At 44.0% G+C, this 21,890-nt stretch overlaps 1 protein-coding gene across 1 annotated transcript in view; it reads right to left on the bottom strand.

The window, feature by feature from the left end:
• Positions 1–21,890, bottom strand: part of TPK1 (thiamin pyrophosphokinase 1) — a 310,839-nt gene that overhangs the window by 232,923 nt on the left and 56,026 nt on the right. The window contains exon 2 of the mRNA XM_023736916.1: positions 9,453–9,524. Within this exon, the coding sequence (XP_023592684.1) occupies positions 9,453–9,524 (72 nt within the window). The remainder of the gene's footprint in view (positions 1–9,452; positions 9,525–21,890) is intronic.

Below are 21,890 nucleotides of genomic sequence, written 5' to 3'. Positions count from 1 at the left end.
TTTTCCCCCTAGTCAGCGAGAGTTTTGGAACACAGCACTCAAAAACCTACTGAATGTAATGAGTAAATGTGTGTTTTCACAAGGAGGTCTTCCATTAGTGATAAATGAGTTGTTTTTGTTTTTTAAAGGACACACTGAGACTGGAGGAAAGTCCGAGTCTAATCCCTGGAAACAACTTTTAAGCCTTGAACCAAAACTAGACCAAGAATCATCTTTAAACTGAACAGCAATTTAGCTCATTTAGCAGAGAACATCTGCCTTGAGGCCTGGGCTCTTTTAGACAAGTATCTGTCTGAGATCACAATGGCAACAGTACCTCCAAAGCACAGAGGAGAACTTTCAGGGGCAGAGAGTCTAAGCTGACGGCCGTGAACCACATTAACAGAGACAGTGAGACCGTGACACATGGGAGTATGTGGCCGTTGTCAATGGACTGCACATGTCAGAATGTTGACTGGGCGCATGTTCTGTTATGTGTACTCTCACCAAAAATAAAAAGAAAGAAAGAAAGAAAAGAAAACACAAAACTACATCATCCAGCAAAGGAGAATCTGGTAAATCCCAGCCTACGGACATGGATAAGCCTTATGGATAACTGAAACCAATCACGTCTACTGGGATGAATGAATATCTGGTTGGTTAAGTTGGCACAGTCGTATTTCTCAAGCTCCCTAAATTTGCTTTGGATGAACACTTGCACCCACAGTCGCCCAAGCTTTGGTTTACACTGATCTTTTCCCTCTGAGAGGGCAAACCCAGCCTTTCCCCAACCAGTGCAGAAAGGATGCCGTCGTGAGGTATTCCTACGGAGTTCTACGTACTGGGGAATATGAAGACAGCACAACAAAGTGTATCGTGATTAATCTCCACAGAAACCCTGGGAAAAGGACTGAAATTACTAAATGCGTGAATATAAACAAGACGTATAAAGGCATCAAAAAGCAAAAAGACTGGCTTGGTAGTTAGCTGTTATATGTGATATATTCAATAAATGTTTGTCTAACGAATGAACCAGGCTTGGAATGATAAGTACACGTTGCTACTGTGCTGTGGAGCCGATTCCAGCTCGTAGTGACCCAATGTGACAGAGCAGATCTGGCCCACAGAGTTTCAAAGGCTGAAATCTTCACAGGACAGAAAAGGCCAGGTCTTTCTCCCATGGAGCCACTGGTGGGTTTGAATCGCCTACCTTTAGGTTAGCAGCCACCAGGGCTCCTTAAGTACACAGTATTATCGATCATGTATATATATATAAACTAACCAAAGGTTGTTTGTTGGCAGTTGAGAAAAATCCATTGTACCCTACTCATCCTTCTACTGTTTCCTCGTTTGAACTCTCAAGAATATCCCAAACACATACCCCATTCTTAAATAGATAAAAATAGCCCCGTGTTCTTAGGGTGCATTTTTTTGAAACTGTGATCTTTAAACTAAAAACAGAACAATTTTACATTAGTGACAGAATCATGATTTCAAAAACTAAAACAATTCTGGATGAATTCTATAATTTCTGTTACTGCCCACTATTACTCTGGAATGTGTCTTACACATTGACAACTTCTATACAGCATGGATGAATTTAACTTAAAGGTGAGCAAAGTTAAAATAAAATATTTTATAGGGCTAAATTCTCTTCCATGCCTTCACTTGTGATTTCTTGGAGCGGTGGGGTGGGGAGCTCTTGTGTTTTGACTCTTTCACTAAGTTGCACAGAAAGAAAGAGAGGAGAGAGTGGTAGTTTCAAACGAGTCTATTTTGGCTGACTTCATTGACCCAGTTCATTCGGCACCCTTGTACAACCTGGTGAATATTTTTCCAGCAAGGATAAACCAACAAGTCTCCTCACTTCATAAAACACACCCCGCATTTACTCGCGCTTGAATTAACATAGCAGGAGTTTAAAAAGTGAGCTATTATTATTTTTTCAATTAAAGAACTGTATGTCTGTTCTGAAGCCAAAACAAAACGGTATGCATTTGATATTCACGTGGGAACGATCTTCCTTCTTTATAAACACACATTAAGTCTTCGTCTAAAAATCCTCCTGTCCCAGATGGTCTAAGTAGTCTTGCCAAGATTTGTGATCTCTGTGATCACTCCAAGAGCGCTAGTGACACATTGGTTAACTGCTCGACCGCTAACTAAAAGGTCAGCAGTTCAAACCCTCCAACCACTCCGCAGGAGAAGGATGTGGCGATCTGCTCCCGTAAAAATTATTGTTAGGAGCTGTTGAGTCAGCTCCAACTCATAGCGACCTTATGTACAACAGAACAAAAAACTGCCCAGTCCTCATTTAACAGTTACTACAAATGTTGCCCTATGACAATGGTTAACAATCTCAAAACACATCAACAATATCCTTACTCAACCTTGGGTTCCCTATCACCAGCTTCCTTGTCCCCTTCTGCCTTCTGGCCCTTGTCACTGGACTCCTGTACCTTGTTAGTCTCATTTGGTTTTACGGGGCTGTCCACTCCCAGGCTGAACGGTGAACCTCAGAGATGACTTCACCACTGAGCTAAAAGGGTGTCTGGGGGCCATACTCTTGGGGTTTCTCCAGTCTCCTTTAGGCCAGTAAATCTGTTTTTTTTTTTTTGTGAGTTAGAATTTTGCTTTACATCCTTCTCCAGCTCTGTCCAGAACCCTCTGTTGTGTATTTTGTTCTGTAAGCCTTCATCTTAAGTGAGAATAACAGCACAATTGGAAGAACGTAGTCAATGTCACTGAACTATGCATGTAGAAATTTTTGAAATGGTGTTATCTTTGGCTACGTGTATTTTCACCAAAAAAAAAAAAGAGGTTGAGAAGTTAGAGGGTTGATATGTTGTGGGGTTGTTAACCAATGTTATAAAACAACATGTGTACTTCTGTTTCATGAGAAACTATTTGTTCTGTAAGCCTTCACCTGAAGTACAATAAAAAAAAAAAAATTAAAAAAAAAAAAAAACTGCCCAGTCCTGTGCCATCTTCACAATCATTATGCTTAAGCCCATTGTTGCAGCCACTGTGTCAATCTCGTTGAGCATCTTCTTCTTTTACACGGACCCTCATAAAGATTATGGCCTAGGAAACCCTATGGGGCAGTTCTACTGTCTTACAAGATTGCTATGAATCAGAACTGATTTGACGGCACCCAACAACATGAACACCCTATGAACAAATCTAGTGCAAAAGGGCCACATCCCATAAGGGAGCAAGGAGAATTCCACCTGAGGTTGGCTTCACCACACCATCATCCACAGAGGCAACATCCAGAGTGAAGTTTATGAAGTCACCAAAGAAATTCAATGCATACCCCTAGTTAATGTTTTACAAGAAAAGCAAATTCTTCTCATCTATGTAAGTGGCAATGGCTTGATTCCCAAAATAAGCATAGATAAGTTACTTAAATGTGTGCTTTATTTACTTCATCTACAATTTGTGCTGTATCGGTTTAGATTGTCCAAAACTGATTTTCCTAAATTCTAATTATACCCATCAAATTAGTATCTGAGGTGTCTGCACTGCTTTCTGGAGTCAGTGAAATGTCTTCTGTAAACAAAGCAGCTACCAATACCCTCCAGGTCTCAGCAGTGAATCCACGGGAACGCCCACTGTCTACCGGAACGGATCGGGGCCACAAAGTTCCAAGGCGAGAGCAAGGCTGCCTGTGAGCATAACTGGCACCAGGAGAATCAAGGAGGAGGGCCTCTGAGATCGATACCTCCTACGGGAAGAGAGGACTGCAGGATTCCCAGCTTGCCAAGGAGGCTTCTCTAGAAGGCACTCGGACTGGAGAAGGACAGGCTGAGGTACCTGCTGACAGCACACAGTAAGTCAGGCCTGGACTTTCCCTGGGACATCCCCAGATCTGGAACATTCCTTCACACCGGAGATGCTCGGAAACACTGATTAATAAAATAATAGAAACTTTTTTTTTGCCTTGCAGCAAACATATTTTTAAAATGTAATACTGTGAAACTTAGTATTTTAAAAAGACCTTTTTTTTTTTTTGAATATCCAGTTAAATATCAAGTGAAACAGTTTATATGTAGTACTATGGGATTAGGAAATATCGCAGAAGATTTAGAAATTCATTCCAAATAGAAAGTTTTTGAGATTTTGGCATCAATTCCTTAAACGTCCTATGACATTGTGATTACCAAAACAAAAAGTAGAAGGCATAAGATTATAAATTTCCTAAGAGTACACACACACACAATATACCGTTATGGAAAAAACAACAGCTCAACACTAGCTCAGCTTGAGATTTATTCACCATAGTCTAAAATAAAAACTTACGGCTATTTCCATTCCGATGTGTTTCACTGCTTTCAAACACTTGCTTCATATTTTTTAGGACAAAATAAGATGGAAGCAGAAATAAATGGCAGCTGGGTGGTACTGAGGACCTGGTGGCCACAGTCCCTCCCAGAACCTCTCATAGGTGCGTGCACCTGCAGCCTGCTTCTCACCCGCGAGCGCCCACCAACAGGGAGAGAATAGTGACACCAGGTCATTCTCCTATGTGAATAGTCATATGAAGGTCACGTAAAGAAGGGTCCTTTCGCCCTTCAGTCTACTTCAGAAACGTGCGTGAACTTAATCTTAAAGAAAGGGAGAGGCGTAACCCTTAGAGTATTACAATTATAAATAAAATCACACCTGCCTGAATCCCCCACCGCCTTTCTTCCTGCCCAACCATCAGGGTGTCTGAGGGTCTAAAGACATCCCAAACCAAAAACAAATCAGCTGTCGTCAACTCATGGCGATCCCATGTGTGTCAGAGTAGAACTGTGCCCCACAGGGTTTTCAATGGCTCATTTTTCAGAAATAGATCACCAGACCTTTCTTCCTCTCTTCTGAGGTGCTTCTGTTTAGGTTTGAACCTCCAACCTTTCAGTTAGTAGCCAAGCTTAAGCTTAGCTTTAAATAAGGAACCCTGATGGTGCAATGGTTAAGCACTCAGCTGCTAACCAAAAGGTTGGCAGTTCAAATCCACCTGCTCCACAGGAGAAAAGACCTGGTAAACTGCTCTGTAAAGATTATAGCCTGGGAAACCCTATGGGGCAATCCCATTCTGTCCTATAATGTCACTAGGAGTCAGGATTGATTCAATGGCACACAACAGCAAGATTCAGCTCCAGGCCAAACGGCAGTGGGCAGAGGGTGGACAGCATGGTGGCAGGTCAGACAAGGAAATAAGAGACACACCCAGGGGTGCAGTGTTTTTTTTTTGGGGGGTGCAGCCGTCCAAAACAGGAACATAATTACTAAAATGGAGGCACAGAGCCGCCGCCAGTCACACAAAGCAAGGGAAAGTAAAGACACAAGTACTGGGGAGAGTGAGCGTGGCTTGATGTTTCCAAAGGCCCCCAACGTTCTTCATCACTAGGAGAGCACTTTTCCTCAAGTTTCGATGGGGGCTGGAGGGCACAGAGGGAATTAAAGTATTGGTAACTCACTAGTTTATGCAACTCAGCAAGCTAACATTTACTGAACACGTGACATGTCTCACCCCACTTCACCTTCACCACCCAACGGGGTAAGCGTTACCGCCACTAACTATACCACTGTGACTGCCACCACTGCTATGACCACAGGTGAAGACGTTCACACTTAGTTGAAGTACTCTGCCCACGATCACACAGCTACTGAAGCCCAGACATGTTTAACCCCTACAGCCTCAGACAGCCAGGAGAGCTCCGCAAAGTCTCTACGTCACTCAGTGGGCAGCACACACTCAAGAAGCTTTTAGTCAAGCTTGCACCAGCCATCCAAGCTACAGCAGGTCTCCAGTCACCTGGAGCAGCAGAGGAAGAAGAGACGCAGGCATCAAGGAGGAAATGCCACCTCCATGAACAAATGCCTCCTTGGCCATGAGAACAGAAGAACTGGATGGTGCCCGGCTACCATTACTGAGCGTTTGGATCTAAGATTCTGTAGAAGAATCTAGATCAAAAGGGGGAAAAAACAACAGCATTTCAAACTTCCAATGGAATCCAATCCTTCTGAAGCCATTCAGCTGGATGAAAACTCAAATTAATTCCCTGAGATCATCTTTAAACCTTAAACCTCAAATCAAAACTTGTCCCGGAAGTCTGCTATGAATCAAACAACAGTTTAACCTAATTAGTAAAGTGTGTCTGCCTTGATCATTGTGCTCTCTCAAAGACTGATCTATGTGGGATCAAATTAACAACAGCATCTCAAAAAGTTAGATGAGAAGCTTAGAGGGCAGTGACTTTACGTTAACGGTGGTAGAATAATCTGGAAAAGAATAGTGAGAACAGTCACACAACTTGAAGAAAGTACGCAATGTCACCAAACTGTGCCTGTAGAATTTGGTGAAATGATATATCCTTTGCTGTGAATATTTTCACAAAAAAATTAAATTGTTTTAAAAAAAGCTTTTAGCCAGAGTGAACCCGAAGTAGGGCTGAAGAGAAATTAAAGAGACGTTTGGGTGCAGACGGGGCCATGAGAGGGAGTGTAGATTTGGAAAGCAACTTGATGTCGGGATAGAGGAGAAGACAGCTTACAAATGATGCACTGTGCCCGGCCTCTGGACTGGAAAATAGGGTTACTCCTGGCAGAAATGTGCGAGGGAGGCATGAGGAAGAGCCCACTACCAAAGGAAGAGAAAAAGTTGGGTTTTGAACATTTTTAGGTGATTATTTGGCTTGTGCACCCATATATAAAAGTCTACCAACAGTCAACAATGTAAAATTAAAACTTTTTCAGAACGCCAGGGCTTTGAGACACGGATTTGGAAGTACCTTGAAATTACGGCCAGCTCCCAAGCCTTCATCCAGCAAGCATCTCCTGTGTGTGTCCCTCCCTACAGCAGTGAGAGGGGCTGGGGATGGCGTGGTGAACACGACAGATGTGGTCTAGAACACTACAGGGGAGGAACTAACAGAACACAAGACAGAGAAGAGAAAGGGAGAAGAGAAACAGATGAACAAAGGCACTGAACGGACGGACAGATGGACGCGTGGGTAGGTGGGGTGGTGAGTGGATCGGTGAAGAAAGCCCAGAAAGGGAGTAAGTTGCTAAGAAGGTAAAAGTGACAGAAAAGGAGGTAAAAATACGAGCATGACAGGAGGAGGGAGGGAGAAGCAGGCTATCAGTGTCAGTAAGACAGTAACGTCTGTGTCCTCCAGCAAGCTCGTCATCCCCAGCTGTTTCTGCATGCCGGGGAACAGACTTCTCCGCCAGCCTTACTTAGAGAGACCGCACCTTGTACATGCCACTTTGCTCAATGGACCTGAACTGAGTATGCAAATGGCTCATCAGATCTTCCGTTGACTCAGAGTGTGCTCAAAGCATAAGTTCTCTGAAGCCATAACCATAGAAAATGACACAAACAGAGTCAATTTGGTAGTTCAATAAAACTGTGATAAGTCACACTATCACCAGATTCTGTAGTCTAATGACTGAGGCACTCATTGCTAGAAAGACGCCTCCCACAGGACCACCCTAACTAACATGCTCTAGAAAGCCTTTGCCCAGCAAATGCTCATGAAGCGTCTCCCAGCTGAAGTAGTGACCTGCTCGGTCTTTGCCTGGGCGCACTTAAAGGAAAAGACCCACATGATATTCTGTCTACCCATGCAGTCCTAACCAGTGAATCCCTGGAAGCTACATTCATGCCAAGTACTTCTTCACACCAGTTGATCACCAAGGCAACACAGGAAGAGGCCTGGTGTTAGAAAACCAAAGAGCTTGTTCACATTCAATGCCACGACCTCAGAGTCGGCACCTGGGCCTCCTTCTCCCATGAGCCCCGCCTGATGATTGGCCTCAACCCAGATGAACCAAGTTGCTGCCCACCCCCTGGGGGACCTTAACACTGGACAACAGAGAACTGAAGGAGAAAGACATCAGTGAAGGAAAAGAATTTCTGATTGGAGGAAAGCAGTCTCACGGCGCAGATACCCACAGGGCATTGACACGGTCTAATCCACACGATCGCGGCCGTCTGTGACTCATACAAACACACCAGGGAGAGGCTGTGAACGCGTGTGAATATGAGGAGACAGTTTAGGAAGCAGCCGACCTCCTAGAAAGCTGACATGCAGTCAATCTACACAACCTTACCCGAGGGAAAGGTCTATCTGTTAGCTTTTTTTATTTAACTCCATGTAGTTCGGAGATGTCCACTATGACCTTGGAGGACCCTGGGGGCATGGTGTCCCCACGCTGAGGGCAGCTGACCCATAACAAGAAACAAGCAGGGCCCTTCAAACACTATGTTTCTACTCATCACCGTATTCAGCCTGAGAAAAAGTTACTGGGATGGGAACATCGGCCTCAAAAACAAACAAACAAAAAAAGCTAAGAAATCTGAGGGCAATATCCATTGACAAACACCAATAACCTCTGAGAGTCACAGAAAAGCTAGGCAGCAAAAATGCATCTAACTACTTAGATTCCAGATTAAACTGAATATGCCAAGAAAGACTCATAAGCAAGAAAATCTCATGCTGATATACATACAAAAGGGAAAACACATTAAACATCGCATAACTTTAATCCCGAGTCCCGTCTGTATGTACTTAGATGGGAGTGAGCCTGTTAACACAACAGGTTTCCATCCTAGGACTCGGTACCTTAATGCAGCGAACACTGCTGGACTAGTTCTGCGATCCCGAGAGGATCAGGAGTAGCAGCAGGAACGTGCACCATTGCAGAAAGCAGCACGTTCTTCCAGCCCTCTGGTCTGGCCTAGAACTTACGCTGGTAACTCAGCAGAAGCATCCCTTTTAGAAAAATAAAAGTAATAATAATTAACAAAAAGAAGAAGGAGTCCTCTGGTATCTCCAGATTTCATAAAAGAGTGGAGGCTAAAAACAATAAATTAGATTTAATATAATTTTCTAACCAAGTGCTAACAATCCTATCCGATCAAAGAATAATATAAATAAATAGCTAATAAAAACTGTTTCTTAAATGAGACCCGCGAGAAGTCTTAATTCTCTGAAACTGTCCCGTTTTTAACTATATTTTTCAGCAATCCCAGAGATGCTGGAATGTTGCCATGGCAACATGTACTGGCCACATGTCTTCTTTTTCCATTTTGCAAACGTGGTCACCCTGCAGACGTCACTAAGGGATACGCTGTGACGGGTAAGGCGTGTGGAGGCTTTCTGCTGTCACTCCTGCCAAATATATTTTCACTTGAGCAAATGCTTGTTGTGTGCTGAGGATTAATATCCACACATTAGTTCCAAAATACAGTAGAGGATGCCACATTATAATTCTGCCCTGGGCAACCATGCTGTGGTAATCACATATATGAAACAGGTTAACAGAGAAGCAATAATGGATTCTTCTGATAATTCAGTAATTGAATACCTTATTACAAATCCCACTTTTTTTGTGTTACAGTCAGGTTTCGGGGTACTTAATGTTAGCCTGTCCCAAATAAAGAAAGAAAGCAAAGAATTATAAAATCTAATTAAGGTTACCTTTGCTCCAAAGACGACGAAAACAGTCGTCCAAAGGCTGATTGAGAATCAAAAGGCAGTACTTCAAATTCCCTATAGAAACAAAAAACGTGAAAACAAGTGAGTGAACTGGGTCTCTGTTCCCCTAATTTTGTTCTAGAATCATAACCTCCTGGTACAGGATTTCAATCTACACAGCTACATTTCAACCACAGCTAATTTCCCGTACCTTGATTTTAAAAGATGTCATAGATTAACTGAACCTACTTAATGTCTATATGCAGACAATATGTACTGTCAATGTTATAAACATATATACACACCATATATACTGTCAATGTCTATCACATTACTGTATTACAGAGGCACTGGGTAAGCTGCTTCTTGCAGGGGGTCAAGTGGGGAATTGTTTCTCTGTTGTTTAACGGCAACGCTCCTGAGGTGATGCGCGTTACTGTCTTTATGGATATGTCTACCAACGCAGCTCCTCTGCGACCTGGCTTGTCTTAAATCATCCTCATGTCATTCACTACGCGGTGTGGGGCTGGGTGAGTGGGCAGTTACACATTCATTCTCACCCTCGTTCATTCATATTCTTCGTCTCCTCTCCACCCCTGCCCCAACCCTTCTTGAACTTTCCAATGCAAAACTCTGTATGTGGTTTCACAAAATCCTACCAGCTGTCTTCATGACTCCTACCCCAGGTTTTCAGATGACACTCAAAACACAGGAGACTAAGAAAGAGGAGAAAAGATGCTTTTCCAGACATCACTCCACCCCTGTGATAACGCACTTCAAACAGTGCAAAGCGAAGTGCAATCAGGTTGCTGAAAATCTGTCAGTGGGCTCCGTCCAAGCACTCCCCTTCACAGTTATGGAAAAGAAATATTTGTCTGCTGATAAGAAAAATTGTTTCCTGTGCAATCTCACTGTTACCAATGAAACAAGATAGTGAAATGAAAAGGGGATGCCAGCATTGACAGCAAACATTATTAAGTGCCAATTATACACCAGGCCCTGGGAGGAAAGAGGAATAAGATCACAGGCTATCTGCAGATAAGACATGTGTAATAGAGACAGTGGTTTCAACAATACCAACAAGTATATGAAGAGCGCCAGACACAGTGATAGATGGGGATGGCAGAGATCAGGCCAGGGAGTCAGCAAGGTCTGCGTCATCCTAGAAGTCACTGTGCTGTGAAATGTACACGTTTGAGCTTGATCTTAAAAAAGGGAAAAGTTGGGTAAAATAAAGGAAAGGGCTTTCCAGGAAGGAAAACAACACACGAGGCTGCCGTCCTTTCCCATTCGGGTTTCCATGATGAGAAACGATGCTAGTGACTGGAACCTAAGACCAGAATACTAACATGACGAATGTCAGACCTAACGTGTAGGTGGCAGGGCATTCAGCAGTGACCAACAGGATGCGGAAACTGCTGACAATATCATCAATGTCACATGCAAGTAAAGTTTTGCTGCAGATAATTTAAAAACAGTTGCAGCAGTACATCAACAGGGAACTGCCAGAAACTCAAGCCGGATTCAGAAGAGGACGTGGAAACAGGGATAGCATGGCTGATGTCAGATGGATCTTGGCTGAAAGCAGAGAATAACATAAAGATGTTTACCTGTGTTTTATTGACTATGCAAAGGCATTCGACTGTGTGGATCATAACAAATTATGGATAACACTGTCAAAAATGGGAATTCCGAACACTTAATTGTGCTCATGAGGAACCTGTACATGGACCAAGAGGCAGTTGTTCAAACAGAACAAGGGGATACTGTGTGGCTTAAAGTCAGGAAAGGTGTACATCAGGTTGTATCCTTCTTTCACCACACTTATTCAGTCTGTACACTGAATAAATAATCTGAGAAGCTGGACTATATGAAGAAGAACATGACATCAGAATTGGTGGAAGACTCATTAACAACCTGCAGTATGCAGATGATACAACCTTGCTTGATGAAAAGCACTTGAAGTACTTGCTGATAAAGATCAAAGACTACAGCCTCAAGTATGGATTGCATCTCAACATAAAGAAAACAAAAATCCTTACAACTGGTCCAATAAGCAACATCATGATAAACGGAGAAAAGATTGCAGTTGACAAGGATTTCATTTTACTTGGATCCACAATCAACACCTATGGAAGCAGCAGTCAAGAAACCAAACAACATATTTCATTGGGCAAATCTGCTGCAAAAGACACCCTTGAAGTGTTTAAAAGCAAAGATGGCACCTTGAGGACTAAGGTGTGCCTGACCCAAGCCATGGTGTTTTCAATTGCCTCCTTTGCATTGCATGCAAAACCTGGACAAGAATAAGGAAGACCAAAAAACTGATGCCTTTGAATTATGGTATTGGTGAAGAATACTGAATATACCCTGGACTGCCAGAAGAATAAACAAATCTGTCTTGCAAGAAGTACAGGCAGAGTGCTCCTTAGAAGCTAGGATGGTAAGACTCTGTCTCACATACTTTGGACATGTTATCAGGAAGGACCAGTCCCTGGAGAAGGACATCATGCTTGGTAAAGTAGAGGGTCAGCGAAAAAGAGGAAGACCCTCAATGAGACGGACTGACACAGTGGCTGCAACAATGGGCTCAAACATAACAAGGATTGTGAGGATGGTGCAGGACTGGGCAGCGTTTCATTCTGTTTGTACATGGGGTCACTATGAGTCAGAACCGACTCAAGGGCACCTAACAACAGGAATGCAAGAGCAGTTTATGTAAATCTGGGAATCGCCCGTAGAGAGGGAATAGATGAAGGTAAAAGCGTAGCATAGCAGCTGAGATACAGCAAAGAAAGGGCAGAGAGAGAAAAGAACAGGACAGGGGAAAATCCCAGTGTCTGCTCACCACCGCAGAGCAGGAGGAGCCGCAAAGGAAGTGCAGAAGGAAAAGGAGAAGCACTAAGAGGACACTTCCAAGACACTTTGGTCAACAGCCCAGCATGCTACAGGACTCAGAGGGAAAAAACCATGAGAAAAGGCCAATGGAGGGGAAAAATTCTCAAAGGGAAATCTGGAAATTCCAGATAGTAAGGAGACCAAGGAATCAGCACACCATGAGGGAACTAAGAAGGAGGTATGGACGTCTCTTCTTCAAAAGTAAAATGTGAGAAACACAAAATAAGGCAACGAAGTATTTTAAATACAGAACATTCCTTATTATATTCTAAGTAGGCGAGAGAAGTAAAAGAAAGAAGGGAGATATATATTTATGGAACACCACCCAACCAGTTGCCATCAGACTCATGCAACCAACCCCACGTGTGTCAGAGAACTGAGCTCCATAGGGTTTTCAAGGCCGTGACCTTTTGGAAGCAGATCACCAGGTCTTTCTTCCTAGGTACCTATGGGTGGGTTTGAACCTCCAACCTTTCAGTTAGCAGCCAAGCGCTTAACCATTTGCACCACCAGGGACTCCTTACAGAGCACACAGTATCCTTTTCTCAGGCTCTGCTGCAGACAGCACTGAACAGAAGAATAAACTCCTCCCTCATCAGGCTTCCATTCTATTGATAAGACTAGGTTCTGAGACTGAGGCCTGGGAAGACTCATCGTAGATACCCATGAAATGTGGAAACTGAGGCGGGGGGAGCCTTGGTGGCACAGTGGTTAAGAGCTCTGCTGCTAACCAAGAGGCTGACAGCTCCAATCCACCAGCTGCTCCTTGGAAACCCTATGGGGCAGTTCTGCTCTGTCCTATAGGGTTGCTGTCGTCGATGGCAACATTTTTTTTTTTTTCAGTATGGCTCCTTACCATATAAGAAAGTGAGGGGGAAAATATGGAATCCAAGGCCCTGGGGAATGCAGAAGTAATTCTGCTGTAAGGAATGGGTTCCAGGAGCTGACAATCCACAATTTAAAAACAGAAATCCAGTGAGGTTGGCTAGCAGGTATAGACGTCAGCTCCGTCGGTGACTGAAGTCTTTCCCAGCCATTCTGGCGAGAAGCAGGAGTGGGCACAGGAGTCGGAGCAAACAAGCAGGAGGGGGAAGCATGCTGGTTTGGGAATGGCAAAATAACATGTCCAAAGGGAAAGGGAATCCGGGATATTTCTTTGGGCAACACCAGAATGAAGGATTTTTCCAGAGACCGCTAACTGCCTCCCAAAATCCTTTCTCTTCTACTGTAGAACAGAATCCTGAGGGGTTTCTTTATCCTTGCTTTGTTTTTTTGTTTTACTGGGCATGTTACATCTCCCAGACTCCCTTGCAGCAAGACAGGGTCCTAAGATGAATTCTGCCGAAGAAGATGTGCGTAGCTTCGAGCGTTACTTCCAGAGAGTCTCCTGAACACGGAAGGGACACTGTTCCTATTCTCTGCCTCCTGCATCCTGCCACCTGAAGCAAGAATGGATGGCTTCAATGGATGCAACTGTAGCAGCCAGCCTGGGTCCTAAGACAAGGGCAGCAGCCTCCAGGAGCCCAGGCAGCCCCCTCTCCAGCACTGCGTTGCCTGTGTCCTATCTTCTTGTATGTGAGAAGACAGTAAACTTCTTTCTTGTTTAAGTCCCTGTTATTTTGGTTTTCCTTTTCTACAGAGGGAGAGCTAATTTTAATTAATGCAGTAATCATGGTCCAGGCTGGTTAAGGTAAGGATGAGCTAGAAGGGAATGAGAGATGGCTCTAAGGGAGAGGGGCAGGCACAGAAATGCAGAAAAGAGAACAGTAACTCGTTCATCCCCTCAACAAGGACGGAGCACCCGTCCAGCGGGTTTGGAGCCTACACGTGGCCAGTGCTCAGGAAGGTGCTAAGGGCAAGCAGCTGACAACGTGGGTAAACCAGTGGGCCCTTTCTCTGACAAGGTCTGCGCCAAAGGAGGCATTCCACGATACTGCATGCATGTCTGAATGGATGAACGAAAATGTCTGCTCTCGTGGATCCTTCGATGGGTGAACAAGGTGTTTTGTGGCTCAAACAGCAAGTTGAGAAGAGAGGAAAGCACTATGATCCACACCGCTGCTCCTCCAAACCAAAGCTTCCATTAAGGACTCTCTGCAAAAGCCACCTTGTAAAAGATCACATGCAAATAAGGTACAGCTATGATTTATTAATGACGCTATAAACAATAAAGAAGTGACTATTCCAGCCACATCTCTGCATGGCATTTATGTTAGGCTGCTTCTCTATATAAAGTTACTGAGTTAGCAGGATCTGATGTTTCTTTTCTAATCTAGTTTAGTTTGGGTCTGGGTCTCCTGCGGAATCATATCCACTTAATATGGCATTTGTTTTATACCCAAAGCCCTTGTGAGTACTAATCTGTGGCATGTCTGCAGAAAAAGTAGCATCAAGAGCTGCCTGTTTTTCGTAAACGGCTCTGGGAGTATCTCAGCCAGACATTCCCTCACACTCCAAAACCCACTGCCGTCGAGTCCATTCCGTCTCATAGCGACGCTATAGGACAGAGTAGAACTGCTCCATAGGGTTTCCAAGGAGCAGATGGTGGATTCGAACTGCTGATCTTTTGGTTAGCAGTCAAGCTCTTAACCACTGCGCCACCAGCGCTCCTCCTTCACACTAGAGGCCACATAACAGCTGGAATCTTGGGACAATGTCTCTGGGGATGATGTGTCTGGGGACCATGCCTCTGGAGACCAGGTGTCTGGGGACCAGGTGTCTAGCTCTTACTGACCAGGAATTTAGAGAGAGTCATGAACCACAGAAATAAGGAAATTAATAGTCTTATTTCAGGTATTTCTGAAGCTATTAGGATGATGCCATTCCTGGAATATGCAAAAGGACTTAAGAGAGAAAAAAAACTATGAAGAGCTTCATTATATTACAAGCAACTGCAACTTTTTAACCAAGTGTCCTAGGGCAATCTCATTCAAAGAGAAATGTGGGAACAGACGGATAATATCCCTTTCCATAATTCAACTTAGAAAAGACAGAACCTAAAATAGGATTTTTTTCATTACCAATAGAATGTATGATGCACTCCATTTTAAAGAACAAAGAAAAATACAGACTGGTCTCAAGCCTTCAGATGTTAAGTCAAAGGTCCTTCCTGGAACTGCTTTCTCAAAGGGGTTTCAGCTACAGAAGAAGATGAAAAATTCCTGATCATGGGATGTTATCCAAACCAAGGTGTCTCCAAACCAAGTGCCCAGAAATCCTGAATTAAGTACAATGGTCTAAGTTCATGGCACGAAAAGAGAAATGAAGGCAAATCACTCACCTTGGGCTAAAAAATAAGAGGTCTATTGAAGGTTCAGGACGAGTTAATAACAGCAGGTTCAGATGCTGGGAAAAGTGGGAGGGGCATCCCACCTGTCCTTTACTTACTGTAACATAGCTATCTCTCGTCTATTATTATAAAGAAACAGCCCTGCCTCCTTGGAGAAATGGCTGATTCTAGGACTGGGGCAGGAAATATACAAATGAGCCTGCCAGAGAGAAAGGAAGGGCCCAAACAAATACATATTGATGGTAGTACGTAAAAGGGGCTGGAGTAATGTGAGCAACTAAATAAAGTACTATTGGATTATAACCCAAAGTACAAACATAGGTATCCATGATTCCATACCAACATAAATAAATGGGGGATAATAGCTAAATCCCCCTGCAGAAGAATTCCCAAAAATTTATATGGCTGTTCTGCCCTCAAGGAGGCGGGGCCTAACTCCCCAGCGCTTACTGACTTCCTTCCAAAGAGCAGAGTATGGAAGGGGGGAAGGAGGAACATTACAGCGGTGGCACCCACAAACAGCTTCTGCCAGGTGATCGAGGTCAACATCCACACTGATAAGTAACGTTGGTTGTAAGTACTCTTGATATGTTGTGTCTTCCTCCCCCAAACCCACAGCCCCCGTCTATTCGTGAGAAAAACATCAGATAAATTCCAACAGTGGGGCGTCCTACAAAATACCTGGCCAGTCCTCCTCAAAACAGCCAAGGCCATCACAAACAAGGAAAGTCTGAGGAACTGCCACAGCCAAGAGCAGCCTAAGGAGACGTGAATAAATGTAATGCGGTTTGTTGGATGGGATCCTGGGATCGAAAAAGGACATCAGGTAAGAACTAAGGAAATCTTAATGAAGTATGGACTTGAGTGAATAATGATGTATGAATATTGGTTCAGGGATTGTAACAAATGTACCACACTAATGTGGTTGTTGGGTGCTGTCGATTCCAACTCATAGCAACCCCTCGTGATAGAGTTTCCTAGGCTATAATCCTTACAGGAGCAGATCACCAGGTCTTTCTCCCACAGAGCCGCTGGGTGGGTATGAACCACGGACCCTCTCATTACAGCCAAGCACTTAACCATTACACCACCAGGGGGGTGGGGGAAAACTGGGTAGGGGGGCATATAGAACCTCTCTGTACTATCTTCTCAATTTTCCTGTAAATCTAAAACTCTTAAAAATAAAGTCTATTAATTTTTAAAAAGCTGAGGCAATGGAAAAACAACAGAAGTGAAATTTATTTCATAAAGGATTCATTTGGTGATTAATCTAGGGACACCTTTGTTCACCCCAATGACACAGCCCAAAAGTCGGCCTCAGCTACAGATACGAAGTCAAGAAAGGCCTGCTACACCAGAACGCAAGGATGATTCTATCCCATCTTTGGAAAAATCAAATTGCATCAAGACTTTATTTTAATTCAGAAAATAAAACAAGGACAATAGAATAGCAAATAAAATTAAAGAACTAGCTGCTTTTTATTTCAGATCTCTGAAATAGTTGAACTATGTCACACGAGCAGACCCCATTCACACCTCAACAATCTCAAATACACAGTCATGCAACTCAGGAGGGAAGGGTTTAAGGAATTTTGTTTTTAGGAAGAAAGTAGGACTCAGTGATGTAGAAGACAGAGGCGAGCCCTGGCACCTGCTTGTCCTACGGTAGACAGTCATGGGTCATCTCCCATAAATGAGGCCCCCAGGACACCGTGTGCGCCCACCCCACAAGGCTCGGGGGGCCTCCCCAGTCACCGTGCCTTCAGCACATCAGGATGGCGTGACGTCAGCCCTGCCCAGCAAAAGGAAAGCAGACATGACCTAGCTCTAGGTCAATGCTTCTTTACAAAGTGGCTGAGTAGTTAAAAACACTCTTGCCAAGAAAACAAAAGCATAATCCCATAAGAAAATGGCAGCCTGGCCACTTCTCCTACCTCCTACAACCAACTCTTAAAAAGGTTACGATACAATCTAACAGTTGTAACAACAACTCAGCCAAGAGAGAGACAGGGGGCACACAATACATTTAAAAATATGGGGGGGGGGGATTTTAAAATAGTGTTGGTTTCATCTTTATCTCACCCTTTTTTTGCTATTTTGTGAATAAATTATATAGAAAGTCATACAATAATCAATTTTGTGTAAATTTTTATAAACAAACACACGAGTTGCTTTTTTTTCTTTTAACTGATATGGTATGAGATCAGAAAAAGATTGAAGACTGGTACTCTAAATGAAAATATTTTAAAATAAAACACAATAGAAGAAAATATCAGTGAAATTCATTGACAACTAATCAAAGGTTTACGCTGTCTTAGAAAAAAGAAAGTACTGGGACCCAAATAAAATCAATATCAGCTGAAACACATAACTGTCATTATATATAATAGCTATTTTGTCAGAGAGCCAAAGACTCTTACTATGGATCTCTCATCCCTAAACAGTATTCCAATTAAACAATGGAAGCTCTAGGGCACTGCGTCTCATTTTCGTATTCCACAAACTTCTATATTTAATAGACTTTTTTTTTTTAAGTGTGCATAGGGAAATCAAAACTGTCAAGTCAATTTGTTCTTGAGGAAATAAATTGAATGTGGACAAAGTAGAAGTATTAAAAGGCTCTGAACAAACATTCCAAACAAAAGCCTATTAAAATAATTGAATTACTGGTGTACTAAGTGGACCGGGGAAATCATGTAAGAAATTGCTTCAGGGGAAGTAAACAACGAGTGTTAATGAACAGGCACTTCCCAGAGAAGCCCCTTGGCACCCCTAGAGAGTCCAAGTGCCATGCCCAGCTGCCCACACCCTAAGAGGTAGTGCCCCCTGCCCAGTGGTGCCCAGGTTTGGACAACAATGAGGTGGTCACTCCCCGCGGTGTGATTAATTACTTTTCTGTGTGGCCTTTCTAGCCATGGTCTAGTAACTCCCACCCAGATGATTGTGTAATAGGGTAATTGTGGCCTTCCAAGGGGATCGGTCAGTTTTGCCTTAAAAGAGAGCCAATTCCAGAGAAGACAGAAGGAGCCCACCGCCACCACCAAGGCAGGAGAGAGTGGCGGGAGTGACCCGGCAGCAGGAGACAGTGTGGTGGGCTTCCCGGCTCACGGAGAGAGAAAGCTAGCGCCTTTAGACAGAGACTGAGGGCCAGGGAGAGGCGTACCTTCGAGCATGGCTGGGAAGAGGCTATCCTGATGCAAGAACTGTATCTTAAGTGTTCCCAAGCCTGAAATTGTAACTGTTACTTCCCTTATAATAAACCCCATAATTCTGAGTATGGTCTTTGAGTTCTGTGTAGCTATTGCAATGAATTATCGAACCCAGCAGAGAAGTGGAGAGTGCTGCGTGAGGGATGGTTGGTGTCAGAATTGGAAAATATGGCGGAGAGAGGAGGCATGTCTGACCCCTGCCTCATAGGAATCAGCCCTGGGCTGTTGATCTTGATTCTCCTTCCGCCTCATGAAGCTGGAGGAGGTCAGACATTCCCCTCTGCGTCATCTTCAGCAAAACTCCCTTCAGTGAGAATTCTGAGATCTCCCGGACCTCGTGCTGTGCAGTCCGTGGCTAAACCCACTCTCATCTTGCCCGACACCTCTTCTAACAGGACAGAGGAGACTGCTTCTTGGATCTCTCTCTTCTCTTAACTTCTAGAAAACCACTTGTTAGGGGCTGAATTGTGTCCCCCAAAAATGTGTTGGAATTCTAACCCCTATACCTGTGCACATAATCCCATTTGGGGATGGGGTTTTCCTTGTTATGTCAATGAAGCCATTTTGGTGTAGGGTGTTCTAAAGCAAGCCGCTTTTGAAATCTAAAAGCAGCTTAGGCATAGAAGCAAGCAAGCGCAAATGGAGGGGAAGATAGATGCCACCACGGAACCCAGGAAGAGAAGCTGACAAAGACACAGGCCTTCCCCAGCGCCCACAGAGAGCGCCTTCCCCTGAGAGTCAGTGCCCTGAATGTGGACTTCCAGCCTCCTGAACTGTGAGACAATACATTTCTGTCCATTAAAGCCACCCACCTGTTGTGTTTCTGTTATAACAGTGCTAGGAAACTCAGACATCCCCCTATGTAAGTTCTCCTCCCACCTACTGGGCACTCCTGAGTCCCCTTAGCTGGCTCCTCCTTCTCTGCATAGAAAATGCTCAGCAAACATCAGTTGGATGAATGCTCAGAATCCCAGCATCTACATGTCAGAGCTCCAGGGGTCATCCTCAGGCCTTCTCTCTCCTCAGCCCCTGAGCAATCCCCTCCAGTCTTGGGGCTTCAAATACCATCTTTAACGATGACTCCCGTGTTCCTGGGCCTTTCCCCCAAACTCCACACCCATATGTCTAGCTACCTGGGCAGCAATTCCACTGGGACATCAACCGGTCATCTCAAACTCCATATGTCCAAAATCACACTCCTGACACCTCTCTCCATCCTTGCTCATCCCAGTACCACCGCCACCAGGAATGCCCCAGTCCACACAACCATTCTCCATTTCTACAGTTGACAGCAGGGCCCTCTGAACGGCCTGCCTGCTCCCAGTCTTGCCTCGCCTACTCTCTATTCCCAAACACTGCCAGACTGATCCCATTAAAGTACCATTAGATCATGCATAGCATTTCTCTGCTCCAAGCCCTCCATTGGCTACCCTCCTCATTGTAAAAGCCAAATTCCTAACAAATAACTGACAAGGAAAGGCCCTATACAATCTGGCTGCTGTTTCTTGCCTTATCTCCTACCCTCCTCTCTTCTTCTCCCTCCTACAGCCACACTGGCCTCCTAGTTGTTCTTCAAACACACCAAGCACACTGCCCCGGAGGGACCTTTGCACCTTTACTGCAGGTAGCCACGTAGTGAGTGGGCACCTCCCTCTCTCAGGTGTCCCTGAGGCCTCTGCTTAATGTCAGTTACTTCAGAACTTCGTTGAGCATCCTACAGAAAACAGTAACACTTCCACCCCATGCTAGGGGCTCACTGGTAACCTGGTTTGTTTCTTTCTAATGACTTTATCACCATTTTGTTCATGCACTCAGTTATTTTCTCTAACGTCTGTCTCCCCACACGAGAGCTAGTTTGGAGGGTAGGGCATCCTTCATTTTGTCTCCATGTTCTGTCACCAGTACCAACAACAGCGTCACATACGCTGTAAGCACTCAAGAATCAGTTGAGTAGCTCATCCTACTATGATGTTATGTCCATTTATAAAAGATAAAATAGGAATGCTTTTCACAAATACGTTCTCTAATTCTGTTGTGATCCATAGGGTTTTCAGTCTTAGGAGATAGACAACCAGAATGCTCCTTACAAGTGAGAATGGCAAGACTTCAGCTAACTTACTTTTGGACATGTCATTAGAAAAGGACATCATGTTCGGTAAAGTGGAGGGCCAGTGAAAATGAGGGAAACCTTCAAAGAGATGGATCCACACAGCAGGCACCACTACAATGGGCTCAGACGCGCCAACCATCACAGGAGAGCAGGACCAGACAACGTTTTGTTCTGTTGGACATAAGGTCACCATGGGTCAAGGCAGAGTCAGCTCGATGGCAGCTAATAATCAAGCGACTCCCCCGATGTATCTGGGGTCCACACCTTGATTCCCGGCCCAATACAATTCCTCCAGAATGAAATCACTCCCTTTAAAACCCAACAGCCCTTTCTAGGCCCTGGAGGCCTGACTACTACTCTTAAATGAACACTATGCAAAACGCCCCCGGAAGGATACTACCAAAGACAACAGCAAGAGCAACAAACCAGTCACAGTGCTGTCAAACAGCTAAAGAGACATCTAATGGGACTGAAGTGGTCCACATAAGTGCAACTACATAATTAATGAGCTTGGAAAGATTTTCCTTGAGAACAGATTCAGCTTTTTTAAGCTGAATAGCTGTTTACATTTCCTACCTATTTAAGGAAAAAAGAAATTCAACATATGCCAATGAGTCCTACAAACTTATGCATTTATCTAGTCAGCGGCATGCACCCTTTCAGGTGGGAAATATAGTCTTCAAGGTTTCAATCAATTTCCGTCTAAGAGCACGCCTTCCGTGATGCTATTGTAAAAGAATGATATGATCGTGGGTCTGTGCAAGTCTGGTAGTCCCAGTATTACAAAATATATGCTGCTAAAAACAAATGCCCCAATAAATTTCACAAGAATCCACATGTGCCAGAAAGGCATGTGAGTTGAGAAAAAGAACACTCTGTATTTGTAACTAGTAAGCAGTAGGCTTTCCTGTGCAGGAATCAGGGGGAAAGGGGAA

The sequence above is a fragment of the Trichechus manatus genome, unplaced genomic scaffold (genome assembly GCF_000243295.1).
Source record: "Trichechus manatus latirostris isolate Lorelei unplaced genomic scaffold, TriManLat1.0 scaffold00093, whole genome shotgun sequence".
Classification (NCBI taxonomy): domain Eukaryota; kingdom Metazoa; phylum Chordata; class Mammalia; order Sirenia; family Trichechidae; genus Trichechus; species Trichechus manatus.
Note: the sequence above shows the minus strand (reverse complement) of the source record. Positions and strands in the feature narration are given on the sequence as shown.